At 41.8% G+C, this 20,106-nt stretch overlaps 1 protein-coding gene across 1 annotated transcript in view; it reads right to left on the bottom strand.

The window, feature by feature from the left end:
* Positions 1-510: 510 nt before the first annotated feature.
* Positions 511-20,106, bottom strand: part of POU2AF1 (POU class 2 homeobox associating factor 1) — a 67,294-nt gene continuing 47,698 nt past the window's right edge. Inside the window, 4 exon segments of the mRNA XM_072884715.1 lie at positions 511-822; positions 2,267-2,538; positions 2,629-2,671; positions 3,391-3,518. Of these exon segments, the coding sequence (XP_072740816.1) occupies positions 511-822; positions 2,267-2,538; positions 2,629-2,671; positions 3,391-3,518 (755 nt within the window).

Consider the following 20,106-nt stretch of genomic DNA (forward strand, 5'->3'; position numbering starts at 1 on the left):
AGAAAAATGCCAATTTAGGCCCCAGAAATGTTTTCTAGTGGTCTAGATCAGGTAGAGGTTCCTCCATGGACAGGGCAAAGACACACACACACAAGGCATTTACACTGAGCTCTAGAAAGCAGGCCTATTGAACTAGGTCTTGCCAATATTTAGAGGCAAGTGTACCCTCACCAAATGCTACAGCTACACTATAGTATGTCAATTTGAGACCATGCCCTGTGTCTGAAGATGAAAGTTACCTCGTGCTGACACTGAGCACAAGAACCAAAATCAAAAGCCTGCCTGGGAGAAGTAGCAGGAACTGTAAAAGCAGAGAAATCTTGTGCTGAGCCCCAGGACAAAGCAAGTTTCACACAACACAAAAGTCATGGTGTGCTAGAGGTGGACACCAAAATCGCAAGTAAAGTTCCCACCCCCCACCCCCCCGCCTGTTCTTCCTCTGTACTCAAAACTCACTGTGGTGCCAGGTGGAGTATTGAGTAGGTGAGGATCAGGCCCCAGATGTGCAACTTAAAGCCCTTCAACAGAGAGAGCATGGTTTAAAACATACGTATCATTGTCTTCGTCTTCTAGAAGCAGCTTCTCAATGGGCAGTGTGCCGATGACTCGTCTGGCATCCTCCAGCTCCTGGGGGGCTGGCTCAGGAATGGAGATCGGCAAGGGCACAAACTGCGGCCCAGAAAGCGTGGAAGAAGCTGGCTGGTACTGCAAAGTGGAGGCTGGCAGTGCAGAGAGGGGCTGTGCCCACGGGAAGTATGTGAGAGGTGGCTGCTGATCCGTTACCTCGAGCTGAGGCACTACAGCAGGGGTGGTGCTTCGGGGCTGTTATAATAGAAGAGAAATAAAACAAAATAAAACAACTGGCCAGATGAGGCGGGGGGAGGATGCAAAGCAACAGACTAAGGGTGCTCAGTCTCACTTTTAACATTCCTTTTCCTGTCTCTCTGGGTAAAGAGTTATAGTGAGTGTGACAGTTTTCCCACGCTGGCTCCCATGAGCGCGGTGGCTGTGGCTGTCCCAGGTGCTTGCTGTCAGTAGCTCACACTCATGTCAAGTTCCCTCTAGCTTTCTGTTCCCACTCCCACCCTCACTGTAAGCCCATGAGACAGTTACAGCCTGTGCTGAAAACTGCCTTCTTTGACAGTCTCTCTTGCAAGCTGAATGCACGGGCACAACTTTGCTGCCCCAAGGCTGAAGGCAGCTTGTTCTGGCCTCTGCAACAGTCCATCCTGACCAGCCCCTGTCAGCCAAGGCAGAGCCACATTTGAAACTATAGCCCTTCCTCACCAGCGAAGGCCACAGGACACAGGCATGGACCTTTGTTGATTTGGTGTGTCAGTTTCAGCAGCTGAACTGAAACATTAAAAGGAAAATAAGCTGCTTGAGTTCAACTGAAACAGAATTCTCTGCCCTTCCCCTCTAAGGAAGAACAAATCATCTTGGGTCAGCCAAACAGATTTTGTCCAGCTTGAAACCAAATAATCTGCTACGTTTACGTGCTATTTTGGCCTTGCTCTTCCATCTTTAAATAGCAATTTTTGAGAAATTTATTGCCAAGTCATTCTTCCCGTTTCACCTGGTGGATGTGTTTCCTGGAATCCCATTTACTTTTTCATTTTTTTAACTTTGGAATTAAATAGTGAAGAATCCCCTGGATACTGCTCAGATCTCTGCTGGGACTGTGTCCTAAATACTTGTCCAAACAGCATTTATTGACTATGATGTGCACCCACTCAGTGAACTACTTTAATTCTGCTTCCTCAGGTATTCCAAATCCAAGCTGAAGAACAGCTTCTCAAGTTGGAAGTGATGACAACAGTAAACGTAACATTCCCCATTATAATCCTTGAGCTGCAAACAGTATTCTCCTACTGTAAATAACTGTTCATAGACTTGAACAAACTCAGGGCAATGGCAGCCCTGCTGCTGACTTGATGAGAGATGACTCATTCCCCAGGACAACAGCAAAGAACAGTGCATGTGTTAATAACGGGGAAAGTCTGGAGCAGTGCAGAGAACTGGGGAAATGGCAGTGAAGTATGCCTCATTTCAGTGCAACCACAACTTTTTGTCCTGCTCAAACCATACTAATGTCCAGCACAGGGCAGACAGGGCCAGTGCTAAAACAACAATGTGGCACTGATGCAAAGACACACAACATTATAGGAATTAAATAAATTATAGTAATTACATCCGGCACTCCTCATGGCTCTTGCTAGAAGGTGGGGAATTTGCTGTCACTTATACCTAGGTATTTTTGACTTACTGCAAAATTGGTGATCAGTGGTTGAGAAGTATAAGTCAGAACAGATGAAGGTCCAACCAGTGTGTAACTGGGACACATAGGCTGAACATACATATCTGCTGTGTATGGACAGCTGACTGCTTCGTGGGACACATAATCAGGGTAAGTGGTCCACTGAGTTAAAGGCTGTAGGGATGTGGGAGAGGGCTGGGAGATCCAGCCAGAACAGAGTGCTCCTTCATCTGTGACAGGCAATGAAGAAGCAGGAACATCCATATCAATGCAAGGCTGGCCTAAAAAACAGGAGAGGATTAAAGCCCAGTTCAGCATAACCTTCCCTGCAGCAGGGCTGACAAACACTTAGAAAGTCAAGGAAACATTACCCATTGGCGAATAGGAAGGATGCGGCTGATGGGGCAAAACCACCTAGAAAAGAGAAGAAAAATATCCAGGGATTAAGGCCATAAGCATTAAAATCAATCCCCTCTGAGAAGCACTGAGGGACAGAGCATATTAGCTATTATCAGCTGATTATCAGCTACTACTTCAATGTCAGTGCCTGAATGTTCCCACCTGCCTCTACAGAAGGGCCAGGAGAACTGAGCCTGTCAGCCAGTACACATAACCCCAGCCCTGTTCATGGGCCTAGCCAAAGTCCACATGTCCCTTCAGCTCAAGGGGGGCTTAAACAGTATTTAAACCTTGTGTTGCAGAGGGAATTCGTCTTCAGAGAGGAGCCAGTCAATCTGCTTACTCCTGGGAGGACAGATAGAGGTAGGCTGAAACTAAGAAGCAGACAGCCAAGGATGGCTCTTGCTGATCTCTTTTTGTGCTCTTGAACAAGCTGCTTAACTTCCAAGCCACTTTCTGTTCCTAGGAGTTAGATCCTGCCAAGTGCAAAACACTTTCACCCTTTCATTAAGTCAATGGTGATTGAAGGTGCTCTGCACCGTAAAGGCACTCCACCTAAAGTAAAGATATATTTAATGGTATCTCCAGGTAACATGAGGCTGCATTGCCTTCAAAATGCTTTAGACATGCAAAGATTTCTTTCATTGCCAAAGTATTGCCAGCTGGTGCCAGAGCTGGTCAATCATTTAGCTACTGAGGAACAATTTTCCACTTGTGTTTGTTTTTTCTCCTACCGTTGTAGCTGCCGTTGCACTGGCATTATGAACATTTCCCCGTTTCCTTTTCAATAGCTCCTTCACTGGCTCTTTGACACGGACACCTTGATAGGGGCGAGTCTGCGGCTGCTGTTCTGGAGCAGAAGCTGAGAAAAAAAAAACCAGAGGTGACATTTATTTTGCTTTCCTGCCATTTGTACAGAGCCGAGATCCCCATGACAGCCTGCTTGTCTGTGGGCTGTACTAGTCAACGTGGCTGGAGTCCGGACTCATAAACATTTTCTTCCTTAGCTAATGATGTCTTTTGGCCCACACATGATGTCAGATGGCATAGGCCTTCTCTCTACCTTTGCTGCTTGGATGCTGTGATCATACAGATGGATCACGAGGACAACGTAACCTGAAATAAGTATGCTTGCAATTCCCTCCAGCTGTTAAATAGCTGCAGCAATACTGAGAAACTCAGCCCCTTTTTATTTTTGCAAAAGAGCATTCATACATAATTCACAGCACGAGAGCTTGCGCAGGCCTCGCAACCGGGATGGTCTCGAAGCCAGAGCTGCTGGTTTCCCTGCCGCGCTGGCAGGTGTTTTTATGGTCTGCAGAAGCCATGTCCTATTGGCTGGGTGTATTTTGTTGAATAAATAAGCATATTGCTCTAGACATTTATGAAAGCCAGGGAGGATGTAGTACAAGGAAAAGGGATTGCTGCTGTTACGCAGAGGATAATACTCCATTCCTAAAAGCAACGGCTGTCAACAGACCTCCACCTCCCTATGGGGATGTACTTTATACACATGTGAAATGAGAGTAGTAGTGGTGAGCCACACACTCTGCAGGGAGGTGAAAAAGGGCATCCCGCTTCAAAACTTACCAACTAGGTAGACAAAAAACAAAAATAGAGAGAAGCAACAAACATATGCTGGTTTTCCTCCAAACTGTCTCTAGACTAAACCTTTCATTCTCCTGCCTTCAGTGAGGTTTCAGTGTGTTAATTGTGATGTTCTACTTTTTTTTTCCCACTCCTTAATCCCTGAGCCTGAAATTCTGTTTTCTTTAGGCTTCTGACAAAACCAGCGTGTTTATTTTATTTCTCCTGACTCCACTTGAGTGTATCTGCTTTACGTTGCTTCAGTGCCACTGATCTGCAGTGCAGCAATTTACACCCACCTGAAGGACAAATCAGACTGAATATATCCAACAGACCTATAATACAGATTGGTTAGTAGATATCTAGCTTATGATGTAACATAATTGCTGGCCAGGTAGATACATAAAAAAGTAGAGATTAGATATTCAAGAGAAATACATTATATTCTGTACTTAGACGCAAGCTATAAATGCAACCCAAATTAGAAAAGCATCCTCATTTGGAAAGCCATTTAACTTATCACTAGTTTGACATGCATACCTCATAGCTGTTGAGAACAGGCAGGTATACTTAAGTGCCATCCTGGACCAGAGTCACGTTTCTGTTCCAAACAGAGCTTTGCTCGTAGCCTGGCCAGGAGGTTTATAACTTGGTGAGCTGGGATGTGACACAGCTTTGCGGACAGTTCTATTGACAACACATCTCAGAGCTTATACCTATAAACTCTGATCCATTGTGAAAAGTAAAGCTTACGGCCAGCTAAAAAGGCCTACAACAAGGCCTTGTGACAAGTGAAAGTAGAGGAAGCACAGTTATTCATAAGCCAATATTTTCAACCCATATTTTACATGAAGTATTTGGAGGCAATTGATAGCAGAAGGAAACCACAGGATATCAAAGCTCAGGGAGGCCCGATATTTGTAAAGCCACTGTTAGCAGTAGTGGCTACCTGCCCCTTTTTACTGCACTTTGATTTGTAAATATACTAATTGATAAGTTTCCATTTCTAAAGATCGCAACTAGCCTTTGGTTTTATGAAGTACAGGTGGATATCCAGGTCAAATCTTAAACTTAAAATATTATTCCATCCAGGAAGCATTTATTCAGATTTACATTCTGTGCTTCACATCACAGAACAAGATGAATCATTTTACTTCTCATCATCTCTCCCAGCTACATGCAATTATACACACACTGAGATGTTTCTGTTACACCTTTCTGGGGGGAGAAAAACTGAGTCTAAATACAGACACTGTAAGTCAACCTAAAAAAATATTTAACAGCATAAACATCTCTGCTTTAATTTCTTTTTAAAAAAATGAAATACTTCTTTCTTTTCAACTTTGCTCTACCATTAACTCTTTCTGCCTCACTACATACCATTTACTCGTGAAATCTTGATTGGCCATTATAAATACTTTTGATACCAGACAGCACAACATTTATGCGTTGAACTGTTGTCTTTGTTACCTTTATGCATATTAGGAAAATACTTTGCTTTAAAATAGTAGCTGAAGAAAAGATGTTTTTTCAGCCTTTGCCTGATCTACATTTGCTTTCTGTGGACATTCTTTGTGGGACTTTAAGTTGGGTTACTTGCATTCTCATGAATCCTGTGGCTTTGGCAACGCAGTTAAAGAGAATTAAGGTCACTTTAATTCTGCATACAAGCATCCACAAGGGCTTTTAATACAGTTCACATTTTGCTTTTTAAATTTAATTGGTATTAATTTATCTGAGTGCAAACAATAGACAGTGCTAAAAAGTGCTGTAGGATGAGCTGTACTGAAAATTCTGAAAAGGAACTGAATACTAGACAGGAGGTCTGAAATAAAGACCATCACAAAGGTGCTTTCTTGGTCTTATAAGAGATTTATCTACATTTGGAAATTATTTATTTGTACTTTACTCAAAAGCTTTTCAGAGTCAGACATGGCTGCTGTTCTTCATGCTGCGTGAAAACATCAACTCTGCCAAAGCAAATATGAGCTCTGCTATAGATTGCATGAGAAGCAGAACTGTACCTCTTGGGTAGTATCTTATTCCTGCATCATCACACTGATTTCAAAGGGCCTCCTTGCAGAATTAGGGTGGGGAAGGATGGCAGTTTCTGGCTCCAGGTTTGGGGGATGGGAAAGAAAAAATTTACTGTAAAAGCTGACAAATATACCTATTCAGAGTTTCCGGTGTAAGCAGAGTAACCAAAAAAAAAAAAAAGAAGAAAAAAAAAAACCCAAAGTCTGCACAACATATTTCAGTTCCCCCAAGCTGACCTCCAGAAATAAAAATAATGCTAGCACAGCTGCTTTTCCACTGTTCAAGTGTGTACCAGGTCTGAGCATTACAGATGAACCACAGCAAAATGACTTTTGGCTTTAGTGTACAATTCCTCATAAAGAAAAAAAAAAGATCATTTAAAGATAAAAGCATTTTGAGAAATAACGACAATTAAAATATCCTTGTAAAGGAAGTACATAGATTTACTAGTCTCCAACTCCTTACATCAGGGTTGTCTTAATAAACTATAAAGCCTGCCTTGGACCAAGTTTCAATTATATTTTTATTTAAGTCATGAGCTGCAAATGCAACCAAGGTCCACATGCCCAAATTCCATTCAAACAAATAAAAGGAACAGCAGCACGTGTGCTCAAGTGCCCACTGTGTTCTGCTTGTCCCATACAATTCAAGGACCACAGAACAACCATATGCTGTTCCTTAATAGGCACTGCATCTTGATTTGCAACTGCTCTCTGAAGTTGGAGCAGTATGAAGCATCAAAAGTCAAGAAAGAAGAGAAGGAATCTAATCCAACCAATAGGAAGCTTTGCATTAGTTTCTACGTGTAAATATATTTTAGCGCATTCCAATGCTTTTGTCAGGCTGCCTTACCAATCCATGGTGTGTATATACATTCAGGCTGCGTTCATCAATGTTATCACTTACTGCATTTGTTGAATGTCAACAAAAGCCTAGCACAAACCTTGAAGACTTTTGAGTAATCTTTCAAAGTGGCTGGATAACACAACAGCTAATGAAAAGGTACCAAATGCAGCAGTCCCACTAGCTCAAAGTATCAAGTGACAACAGAAGAAAGCCCATAATGATGTTTGATTCCAGATCACTCTGCAACTCAGCCTGGAAGTGTCCGGACTTCACAGACAAGGTTGAAAGTTGCCAGTTCGGTGGACCCTGGATGAAGATTTGCCAACTCCATTAGTGTTGTTGTTAAGGTCAACACACTCATCTCTCTACATTAGTTATCCCTCTACCAATTGATTTGCACCTAGGAAAAAAATATTATTTTTCCTGCTGAGTATGAGCTCAAGTTGTGCTGAACATAGCAGGCATAGCCAATGGGGATCTTGCTGTTTGCTTTTGGGGAGCAGTTCCAACCCCAGCTCATGGGCTGACAAGAGCTTCAGGAACACGCTTCACAAGACCCCTTGCCCAAGGTGAGCAAAATGCTGAACAGACTAATGTGTTGGGTGGTAATCCTATAAACCCTGGCCTCCAGTTGTTTGTGCTTTGGAGAACCTAACTGAGAGATGTCTGCAGCATCTAGTGCAACAGTCAACAGTATTGCATTTTTCCATGATATCTGTCATCCCCAGATTTTTGTCTGTACAGTATCTATATGCAGATACAGTCTTTTTAAAGATACCTGCTTCTTAATACCATCCACGAAACACTGGTCTGAGTAAAAGATCAGACAGGAAAAGCATACCAAGACATTGCCAAACAATTAAAACAAGCAACTTCAAAATGTATCTTCCTCTACATTTTTATTTAACCATTGCTGAAATTGGAGGGAAGATAATGGCAAAACAGCTGTTGGAAGACTGCAAGTATTGAAGTGTGACAAGTTTCAGATCACTAAACTTCGTATTAGCACCACTGGCCTTCACACACACATGAACTGCAGTTTAAATCTTCATCCTTTCAAACAAGTCAGAACGATATCCCATCAGGCCAATTTTCAGTCTGAAATACACTGCTAATCTTTAAGAGTTTGCATTACTACCTGCCTGCAACAGCAAATGACACACTTGTCACTGTTTCAGAAGATTTACTGTTTCTTTGCTCACGTGCTGACATGTGATAAGTTTATCAATTGATCAGCATTAACAGTGTAAATATTTTTCTCTTTTCAATTTTTTATTATACTGGAGGTGAAAGAAGAAAAGAAACACAATAGAAAACTTTTTCTTATTTGCAGTAACACCAAAAAGCAAACAGTAACTCTGGAATAACAAGAAAAATTTAGATTTCAATTAACAAACCAGTGAGTTTCTGGCTTCGATATTGAAGACCAAATTACATATAGGCAGCTGCTGACATTTTTATTGTACACAGTGAACTTTGGCTAATAAAAAGAAAAAAGTGGCTTAGCTTTGTATATACTACTTGGATGCTTAGACTCTAATCAAAACCTTTTTACAATAAGACATCAATGCCCATTTAGCAAGGGACTAAATATTTCATCATGGTTGTCTGCATTTTACATTGACTTCAGATACAGAACCCTCAAAAAATATTTTTTTTGAAAGTATCAAAGCTAGTAATATTATTTTGAGTCTGTTGCTGCTTTGGAAATGAATCATGTGATCAGAGCTGTCATCAGAGCTGAAACATCTGCTTTTGTAATATTGATAGTGTTTCACAGTACATCATGGATCACTGTGAAAAGCACTTTGATAAAATGTAGCTCTTAATAGCTAGACAGGCAATCCTTCATATGAGAATTATTTAATCAGCTCCCCTTGTATTTACATTCAGCCTACCTAACCATTCATAGTAGTGGATCAGCAAGGAAAGACAAGGAAATCTCAGTCCAGTTCTTAGCTCTGCCATGATCTCTGTACAAAGTTGAGGGAATCGTCACCCAGCTGGTAGATCTCCGAAGTTATTTGGCTGCCCAAGGATAAGTACTTTAATAGAACTGTCAAAAGCACTTTTCAGTGGTTTTAGAAATCCCTGCAAAGGAGGATCTGCAGTTCTTAGGCAGTTAGATACCCCTTGAAAACTCAGAACTTTACAAATCTATACAACCAGGAGAAAAACAGTCCTTATTCCTTTTGGCTTTCTTTGTATCACTCTTTATGCAGTGCTGTTTGTACCACTCTTACGACAACAACCCGCCAGTCCCCACAGGGGTATTTAGGTGGTGCTGGAAAGGTAATCCAACTGCAGCCATTCTCATGGCAACAGCCAGAGCTTGGATGCTTTGACTCTAATCACAACACCAGTACCCATTTATGCAAGGCAGTAAATAGTGTAATATTTGTTTAGGTCTCTGTGCTCCCTCAAGCATAGCCATCCAGCTGGGAGGCTTAAAGTGCATTGCAGAATGAGGATTCCCCAGTCATGACCAGAGATGATGAGCCCTGTCCTTATTGACTGGCTAATTACACAGTTTCCCTCAATATGTTACTAAGAGTGAAAAAACAGAGTGACCTTTCTTTGTCTCTGCTTTGTGGTAAGTCCAGGGCAGGGAAACAAAGCACTGGAATTCATTCAGCTGTCCAAGATCCCAGATGGTAACAATCCAGGGCGTCATTCAGGAGAAAGGTTCTTCATTTCCACTTCATCCCTAGCCCTCAGCATCCTCCAGAGTGTGTCCCTTTTTTAGCTGATCCGACCGATCAGTCAAAAGCGAAACACTCTGAAGTGACCCATCTGCAACTCACACCCTTGGAAACAAAAATCTGTTATTTCTACCAAGATCCATCTTAGCGAGTTGTGTTGGTAGCAACAGGCTTGAGCGGCTCATAAGTACCAGGTCCCTGGTACCTGGCCTAAATTGACTAATACAGACCTGACTAATACATTCTCTGGCTGTCCCCAAGAATGAATAACCTGCCATACTGTGCTCAGACACAAAATCACGTGTGCAGCATTGCCAAATAAATCATGAAACAACTCAAAAAATTTATATCTGTATTCCATTTGGCTATTGCTTGCTTCATTATCTTGTCAATAGCCTTTCCATCTGAAATGATATCTCTCAAGGCCCCAGGTTTGCATGTCAAGGCCCATTTGAAGGGCTGAACATGCATCTCTTTTTGTGCATCTGACGCATCCCAAATCTTCTTTGAAGTGTTACCATTATTTTTGGTACACAACCCTGACAAGGAAAACTGGACTGGAGTGAATTATTGTCTATACTGTTTGTTGCACTACGGGTGGGTATTTCAATAAAGATTCAGTGAAATGCAAAACACTAAGCAAGCATCTGGGCAGAGAATCTGCTCTACAATAAACAGAAGAACTCAGAGCATGAGCAAAAGAGCCGAGTGATGGTTCATTGTTCATCATGAAGAAATGAACTCAGGAGAGTTCTGAGCATAATTAAATCAATAGACTAAATATTTCACTTGCTTACCAACAACTTACTACAGCACTTGACTAGGTCTCTTTCTGCTCTTTTACATAGCACTATAACTACCGAAGTCAGTGAAACATATTAGTTTGACAGTAGCATATTTCAGAATTATGCACAGTACCTTTATTTTCAGGTTTATCTGCAGTTGGAAGAGTGCCAAGAATCAAATTAGCCTTGGATTCTAGCAGATCCATGTGCCCTTGTACCCTGCCTGTGCCGTTCTTGGGGGCACAGTATGCTTTTGACTACTGTCCTTTTAAAAAAGGTCTTCTTCACACCTCTGGATGATCTAGATGAGTGGAAGTCAGGAGAGCACTGTGCAGAACCTACATTCTGTTCTGCCACAAGGAAGGTGTTGCAGATTGGCAAACAAAATGTTAACCTTGTATTTTTCCACCTGAATAGAAACAAAATCAAGGGGAGCTCTGAAGACACTTGGGAAACAACAAGAAAGGCTAGCTAGTAATCCCTGCTCAAAGTAATCCCTTTGATTATTCTAACAAACAAACAAAAAACCCCAAACAAACAAACAAACGAGCTTCCAAGTGCCAAGAGTTGGATGCATTGGCCATTAGCAGTGAGGGCTACTAAAAATTATCTGTTTCAGAACAAGAGAACCCTTATTACAAAGGGGAAGCTGAGATAGACAGAAAGTGTCTTAACCATAAGTCTCACCCGCATGTCCTAATTCCTCCCAGCCCATAATACTCTTTCCATTTTAGTAATGCAAGCTTTCCATTTAATTGCTTATGTGGTCATTCATAGAGCCTGACACCTGCTTTGTAAAGCATGGATGGGCTCAACTTTCATACTATCCATCTTTCCCAGTGAGGTTTTACCAAAATTAAAACTCACAAGGTGCAGCATATTGCAGTTTCACCTCTCAGTCTCATTATCTGATACTTTCAGAAAGGCTGTAGAGAGCCCCACATCTGTTGTGGGCAGAAAAGGCTTTATGCACTTAAAAAGCATTTGGGAAGAGGTTTTCAAAGGTGCAAATTCACATATCTCAGTTGCACGGGAATCCAAGCAGTCAGTGGAACAGCTAAGTAGCTGAATGTCTGCCTTATGTGCAGAAGTCCCATTGGACTGCAACAGGTGTTGAGTGTCCAAAGCATTTTTACCTAGCCAAAAGCATCACCTAAATGTGAAACTCTTGCAGAATTTCAACCTGCTTGCATACCCTCTCATAACAGAAACCATTTTCATGAAAGGTACGTTCATTTTGTTTTCAAAATACAACATGAGATAACTACCTGCAAAAAGACACGTAAGAGGAAAGTAGCTGGTGCTTCCCATTAGAAATTTCCCATCCCTGAAGGGCTGCCGGCCTGCAGAGTGGGCCTGCTTCCATTCAGCAGAATCCTGCCAAAAGCTGGGAAGCCCCGACCAGTCACTTCTCTTCTGCCGTGGGAGGGGATGCTTTCAGGCTGAGACACTCTCTGGGGTTTTGCTGAGCGGAAGCTCTGGGCCCCACTCCTGCAAAGAAGTGCACTGTGCCGTGACCCTGAGGGAACGATTTCCAGTGCACAGGGCCAGCCATGCGAGACTCCCTGGAGGACAAGAGTCTTTGACCATAGCGCTGAGGGCAAGGCTTCTTAGTCTTCCTTCTGTTCCTGCGGGGCTTTCTACAGAAGCATCCCCTGAAGAAGTGGGAAACTGCCCTTCAGAAGGTACACATGAGAAATGCCCTCTGGTGAGGTCACACCTATTTAAATGAGTTCTTGTGTCCCTCTTGGGCTTTCAGTTTGGGAGAGTATTTTGTTTGGTAGTTTTTTGTTGTTGTTGGTTTTTATTTCTATAGCTGGAGAAAACATGTGGAAGTGATACCATTCCTTTTGGAACACCCTTTTTTGCTAAAAAACAATTTTAATCCAAGTCAAGGAACCCTGATGGAAGAGGTTGCCAGGACTTCTGTGTAGTCTCCTTTCACACAGGTACAGATAGAACAAAAATTTCTGTGTCTGCCTTTGCTTTCAAGCTGGCACTGCGCTTGACCGGAATTGCAAACGCAGCTCTGGCCGGGGAACCAACTCTGTACCAATAAGGTAGGAATGCCTTAGCATCCAGCGTGCCCTTTGCTTCCTCTGGCAACATAAAGCTACATAACCTACTCATATCCCCATATTCCCTAGTCATCTTGCTGTTTAAGCATATAAAGTTGGACTTAATAATTGTCTGGTTTTTTAATCCAGTCTCCTCCAGAAACCAGGTCCATACTATGAAATTTGCAAAGAAGCCTTAGGAAATTAAATGCCTGACTCCAGTTGACTTTCACTGGCACTTCAGTTTGTGCCTCCCTTTGTCTTCCTTCTGGCTCAGTTATTGCAGCATCCCTGCTGTCTCTGACAGATCCCAAGCGGGGTAAAGGTCTCTTCTACATGTGCCCCAGTGCATGGTCGTATGCCTCTGTAGTCTGGTTACTCCATAATATAGCAGCTTAGACCACAGGGAAGTAATTTACCTGCAGGGTGAGAAATGTCAAACCCTGACATCCGTTCCTGGGAGTTCATGGCTAGGTATCAGCCTAGGTCTCATTTACCTGGCTGTCTGGCAGCACAGTACCACAGGTGTGCAAAACAAAACAGTTGCTCTTGCCAGGATTAGAGCCATCTGTTTCTACACTGAATATGGGATGCTTTGTCCCATACTTGGGGAAAAGCTTCACCCACCCTCCAGAAGCTTCCCACAGACTTATTGCCCATCTATCCAGGATGCCCTTTCGCCAGAATACCCGAGTAACTCATTTTGGTTTTAATTGTACTGGAACTCTCTACATGGCAGAGGAAAGCTCCTCCTATTTCCTAGGTAGGGAGCAGAGCAGAGCAGGGCTTTTATACTCTCACGTTAGCCTAGGGCTCATGCAAGCACACACCAAGTTCCCTGGTCATCCTGGGTAATGCCTCTGCATCAATTATACTTTATAGCAAGCCAATGGCTCACATGTGGGCACTGGGACATCCACGTGGTCACAGGTGGTTTGAACCAGATGGTGCAGGAAACTTGAGGCCACAGCTGGTCACACTAACAGGAAATATAGGTGCACCAGAGACACCAAATGGAGACTCACAGAGATACTGAGAAGTCTAACTTCCACTGAAGCCTTTGGGACCTGGCACCTGAATACCTGTGCTGACCTGAGCAATCTGCCTACAGTCGCACAGGGGTCTCCAGTAGGGCAGGCAACTGCACCCAAGCTGCTGCCTACATCCCAGTCATCAGAATACTCTTTCTGTCTACCTTCAAAGCCAAAGCACATAATTCATTACTGTAATGGTATAGAAAAGAAGCAGGGTTACTAAGATAGCACTTCCATGTTGGAAAAAGGAACTCTAACCACGCAATGACACAGCAGACAAAGACAGCAAATGCCAACAGCAAGCACAGATTCAGCCAGGCAGCCACCTACAGAAATTTCCCCTCAGCCCCTTCTGTGTCTTAGTAAACATAATGCCAGGCTGCTTTAGCAACCAGCCCAGGAGTCAGAGAGAAGTCTGGCCACTCCACTGGCTGCTTCACCTGACCAGTGTGAAAAGGACTTCCTCAGCAACAAAAGTCAAATCAAGGCAGTTACTATGTCTCATGCAGGCTTTCAAAACAGCCAGGAAGCATTGCTATAACAGGAGATTCAAGTCTTGAGAAGCTCAGGGGGCATGGAGGGACAGGCAGGTATTGGCCAGAAGTTGTCTTGCCTAGAAACTATCAACAGGGAATGGCTGACATCAAGATACAGGTTTTGATCTCTTCTCATGCAAGCTTGTAATTCTTGCTTACCTTTGAAAGCACTGCACATGTCAAAGAAAAAATGCAAAGGAAAAATACCAATTCAGTTACCAATTTTGTTCTACCTAAAACATCAGGTTGTTAGCATTGCTTTGTCATTGCAGAAAAAAAACACCCAAACAAACCATTAATGGACTTCTGAGATGGAAGATTAGATTCAAGATTTGAATCTAACCATCTTGCAGTATGCTCCACATCATATACCTACTGATTCTGAAAACAGCACAAGGTAAAGGGGGAAAACAAGGTGTGTTGCCATAGTGGTCCCGCTTGCTGCTTAATACCTGTCAGATGAATTGAAACACGATTGAATAAGCGGTCAGAGCTTCTTGCTACAGGACTTCACAGTCTACAATATAATTTCACAAACATACATTTGAGCTTCCAAAGTGTTCAACTGAAAAAAAGCAGGAGAAATGTGTAACAGAGAAAACAAACTTAACTGCTAATAAGCTCAGAAAGGCATATGCATAGCAAACCAACCTCTGAAGAACCTACAAGCTATTATATAAAGAAGATTAATGTTAGTTCCATATCAGATAAGTCACTGGCAAATGTTTAAGAAATTAGCTTCTTCCATTCAGGTATATTGTATTATTCCAGGTTAACAGAACAGCATGGTGAAATGCAAAGGATGGCAGCACAGTTGCAAATACGAGCATCATCTACAGATCCATACAGTGAGAATGAAAAACTTGCAAGAAGCAAACACCTACCTGTACTATGATCAGTAAACTATTCGAGCAAAGGTGGGCCAAGAGGAGTGAAATTATCTTGAAAACAAGAAAACTGATTTCCTGTAAAGTCATAACTGTATTGCCCTCAACTGCTTTGTTCCTTATCTTTTTTTATTAGTTGAAAAAAGTACATATCAAAAAAGGCACAGAAATAAGATTTCTCACAGGTTTCACTTTTAAAAAGGAAAATTTTCTGGTATGTAACCACTGTAACCTTTGATATAATACCTGCATCCTGTTATTGTTTTTATGAATCATAGTCTTCCACTTGATTCATAGTGATGAATGCCAACAAAGCATCAATGCCGCCCTGTGTTAATATCCCTGCTGGAAAATTAGCATCATGCCTTATCATTTGCCTCTCTTGAGCCATGCATCTCTTACGAGTATTGTCTCCCATGCTATGCTAATGCTTACTTATTCATTACAATCTTCAGCTTTTATCTCAGTTATGAAAAACAAATCAGAACTCACTTACATTTTTGCCAGTGCATATTCTGTGTCAGGTCGGAATCTTTTTTTCTCTTTGATGAAGATAGCTTGGCTTTTTAATAGCTAACGTGTGTTTGACTCCTTTTCAGGGGTGTGATAACTGACTGTCAGGATGTTTCTTTCAGCTTTTTAAAAGCCCCATGTTCCCGCTGAACCCTGTGATGTCATCACATCCTCCAACCACAACCACTTCTATATTTTCCCTTGCTCTGTGTTGTTCTTCATGATGCTAAACAGTTCCTCCAAGAGCAGTGACCTCTGGAAGATATTATGCACAAAAGGGCACTCGATATCACCAAAATGTATTTGAACAAACTATCAAACCTGGAACCTGCCACTCATGGGGCTTTTACCATAGCTTTGCAAAATTAGGTCAAAAGGTTGTACAGCAGAAAAAACAGGAGGGTCTTCTAGTAAGATTTTGACCTTCTGTGGCACTAAGGATGCTCTTGTTTCACATAAGACAGCATTCTGCTGCTTCAGATGGCTAACTATTGGCTCCGTACACTTCAGCTAGACTGAACCAGCCCACAAGCCATGTCTGCCTGGCCCTTTAAATGTGCAACACTTTTAAAATACAAAACTTGAGTGTTTGCTCCTGCCTTGTGAGAATCTTAACTCCCTGGGGCCACTAAATTTGAACTTATGAGGAAACACCTGTAAACACTTCAAGCCTCATTAAACGAGGACGTCCTTCATTTAAAAAAGAAACCCTTTTTTCTGTTTTGTTTTTATCAAAATACAACACGTCCTACTAAAGAAGAGATGGCCCTTCCAAAATAGCTTGCAAAGCCAAAGGAAAGCTGAGAGAGACTTGCCATAGGAGTTCAAATAAGTTCTTAGCATTAATAACAGCACCATTATATCTTACCTATTTACACCATTGCATGCACTTAACCCCTCACACATCTTAACATTCTTTCCTCTAAAAATCAGACCATCATGATGAATTTTCACAAGTAACACTGACTTAGGGACTTCGTTCCCAGAGAAATATTTATTGGAGGCTTCACAGTGAGTTTAGGATTTTGGCATTCCTACCTTCCTGTTCAGTTTTTAATCACTGAATTGCCGTGGCCCCAAAGCTTGCTTTCACAAATTTCTCTTCCCATAAAAAGAACAAGGCAGGATCTGGTCAGCTCTTTGGACAGGAGTCTATAAAAAGAATTTCATGCTTTCAGGGATACCAAACACCTCTCGGGAGTAGGTCCATTTTGTGAACCATTTTGCAACATACCATTAATGTTGCCTTTAATGGAAAAAACCCATATTAATCAAATTAGGATGAATGCTTAATTGTATTTCCTCTAGTTCAAAGATTTGTCCAAAAACCACAAAGAAGCAAACCCCAAAGCAAGCAGAGTGGAAAGAAATAAGGAATGTGTACCTCCACATTGCAGCCCTCCAAAATAGCACCCACCTCCTCGGTTCTCAGGCACGAGGGCATTGTTTAGCCATGTTTTGCATATCTGCATTAATGTTTACTACCAGCCACACAGTATAATATCCTCTCTGCTGTTGAAGTGCTTCGTGATAGCAATCTGTTAGCTAATACTTCATAGATGAACAGGTAAGCTAGAGTCTAACTCATAGCCCAATACAGCCAGATGAAGTGAGGAAGAATATCGAAACTGGCTTCAGTGGTATTTCAGTTAGACCAAAGCAGGAAGAATTTGTGGACTCTCATATCTCCGATACGAGAGCAGTGTCATATTTCTCCCTAAACTAATGGAACTTCATTTTAGAAACCTCTTAAATTTGTAGAATTAAGATAAATGCTCGTAATGCAACAGGAAATCTCTTCCTGCCAAATTATGTTCTTTGAAAGCCAAGGCCCGATCATTTATTTAGATTTACTGAAAGCTTACAGCACAAGGCAATCTCAGGAAATACTGGGAGAATTCCTGGAGTTTGGCTTGAGTCAGTGCATAAGACAATGTCATAGTGTGTTTAGAACTGTACTCTCTTGCAGTTTTCTTCTGGAAATCCCTGAATTCTGACATCAGAGAGCTACTGGAAAACAGCATGGTAAATGAGGTTTTTAGGCAGGTTTCTGCCAGGAATAAGACCTTATTTTTAAGTACGAGAACATGCTCTGTGTACATTTGTGCTCTGCAGAGTAGTGGAAGCACAGTCTGAGATTACGTATATGTGAGGGCAGACTGCATAATACACGAAAGTAAATATACAGACTCATATTAAAAGAATCTATATATGCATATCATCTCACCTTTAACTATACTTTAATTGTGCTTAGAAAAGCTGTGGACAACATTAAATCACTCAGGATTCAACTGTTTTTAAGGTCTTTATATCAATACTTAAAAGTATCAAACCAGACAGATAAAGTCTTGTTATAATAAACATCTAAAATGAGGAAGTTGCAAAAAAGGGCATGTTTTCCACAGATAAAACAGCCAGCACTATTTTGGTGACTGATAATCATCCATTTTCATATTTTACACAGTTACCACATAAACTTTTGACATATTAACAACAAAAAAATCACTCTCCAAAAAGTAACTTCACAGTTATACATTAAGATATAAAGGTGCACGTGCGTGTAGCTTGGTGACCCCACACCATACCAAGCAAAATAAAAGCTCTGTCAAATATGAGCCTCTTCTTGTTTCATGCATTTTACAAAAAACACAATTTGGTTAAGGACCATTTTACTAATGAGGTCCAAAGGAAGAGACAAAAGCAGCAAGATGAAAAACATCACTTAGCAAGTATCATACTTGCCTCTTCCTCTGACAACTGTTTGCTAATCATGATTCAAGTTTATAGTCTATAAATATGGCTAGAGCCCAGGCTACTGTTAGATGATCAAACAGCACCGACAGCAGGAAGGCTGCTTTTGGATAGCTGTACCTTTAAGAGACACACAGAAAATTAACTGCAGCCTTTGCCACTAGATGACTAGATGCAAATCCAGCTGCCTCCGGTCATGCCTTGACCTGCTCACCATAAGACCAAAGCAGCAAGCTCTATGTCAGGCTACATGTTAGAGTCAAACCTTGGTTTGGCAAGGAACATCTCTGCCCTGAGTCAGTGTACAATTTCTCATGTTCCTGGTGGCTACACTTTGAGTCATGTCCAGAGACCAAAAGATTCACAGGCAGCGTTATAATTTGGTCTGACCGCCACACACAGCTGTTCAAAGGATAACCTGAAATTAGCTGCAAAGCACATTAGAGCACCCATGCACTGTATACAGTGCAGAAACCCTTCTCTTTAGACCTACAGTGAGATGCATTCTCCTAAGCAGGGTTGGTGGCTCTGTAAACACAAGAACCAATCAAGAGTTGCAGCAGATCCCAGTGGATCCCCACAGCTGATCTCAGCAAGGATGGTAAGAGCGGAGTGCAAGGATGACTCAAACTGCATGTGCCTTATCTCTTCTTCCAGCCAAGATGATCCAAGTGTGGAAGACAGATGCCCAGCATCAGTCTTTCCTTCATTAAGGTATGTGGGACATGTACCTCACCAGACAATGACGGCTGGAAAACCAATACATTAGCCATGGTGTTCAGAAATCTGCAGCTCCCCTGTTAGTAAACCACCGCCAACCAGCGGACAAGACTTTCATCTGAACACTCAAAGAAGTTGCACGCAAATCCATCCTTTCCTCTTTTACACGACAAGGACTGCCTCCATCTCCCATAGCCTGTGGGCAGCAGTGGATCCACCAAAATCCACTGCAAATGGCAGAGACCCATACAGCCTCTAAAGAGACCTTTTGCCACTGGTTCCCCTCACTACAGAAATGCAGATAAGCAGGCTAAAGTGACTGAGAGAAGGCAGTTGTTCGGTAGTCTTACAGTTAAGCTCACTGCAAACACCAATAGATATATACTATAAGCCTGACGCTCCTGTTAAGGGGGAACTAAAACCAAGAACTGTGCCTACTCAGTGCTGGTAGCAACATGGCCCTGCAAGAATTTTAAGTGTACAGATGATATAAATTCATAGGGATATATTACGTTTGGCAATCTGAACCTGAGCTTTGTCTCTCTCCCTGATCTCTTCGATGTTGTCTTATTCCCAGGACAAGAGTTGAGCTCATAAGTAATTTTCTTCCAAAAATGGATTAATGCTGTTGACAGATGTCTTAGGTGTTGGTTTTTGTTGTTGTTGTGGGGTTAGTTTGGTTTGTTTTTAAACATGTCAATATTAGCACTTTAATCCTGCCATACAATGTAAGAAGTATGAATATATTAGTAGTTTGATATTTCAGAAAGCTTTGTGGTCTGCAAACACAAACATTTACCTTTGAGAATACAATAACTAAATTAATAAATAGATCTCTACCACATAGGTTTGAATGAGTGTTTAAAAGACAACCATGCTTAGGAAATGTTCTCATACTTCTTTCCTAATCAATCAAGAGAGAGAACAGAGGGAATGAAAAGTTGACTCTCATTTGAGGCAACAAGATCTGACATCTGACTGAAAAAGATTTGCTA

The sequence above is a fragment of the Ciconia boyciana genome, chromosome 20 (genome assembly GCF_034638445.1).
Source record: "Ciconia boyciana chromosome 20, ASM3463844v1, whole genome shotgun sequence".
NCBI lineage: Eukaryota > Metazoa > Chordata > Aves > Ciconiiformes > Ciconiidae > Ciconia > Ciconia boyciana.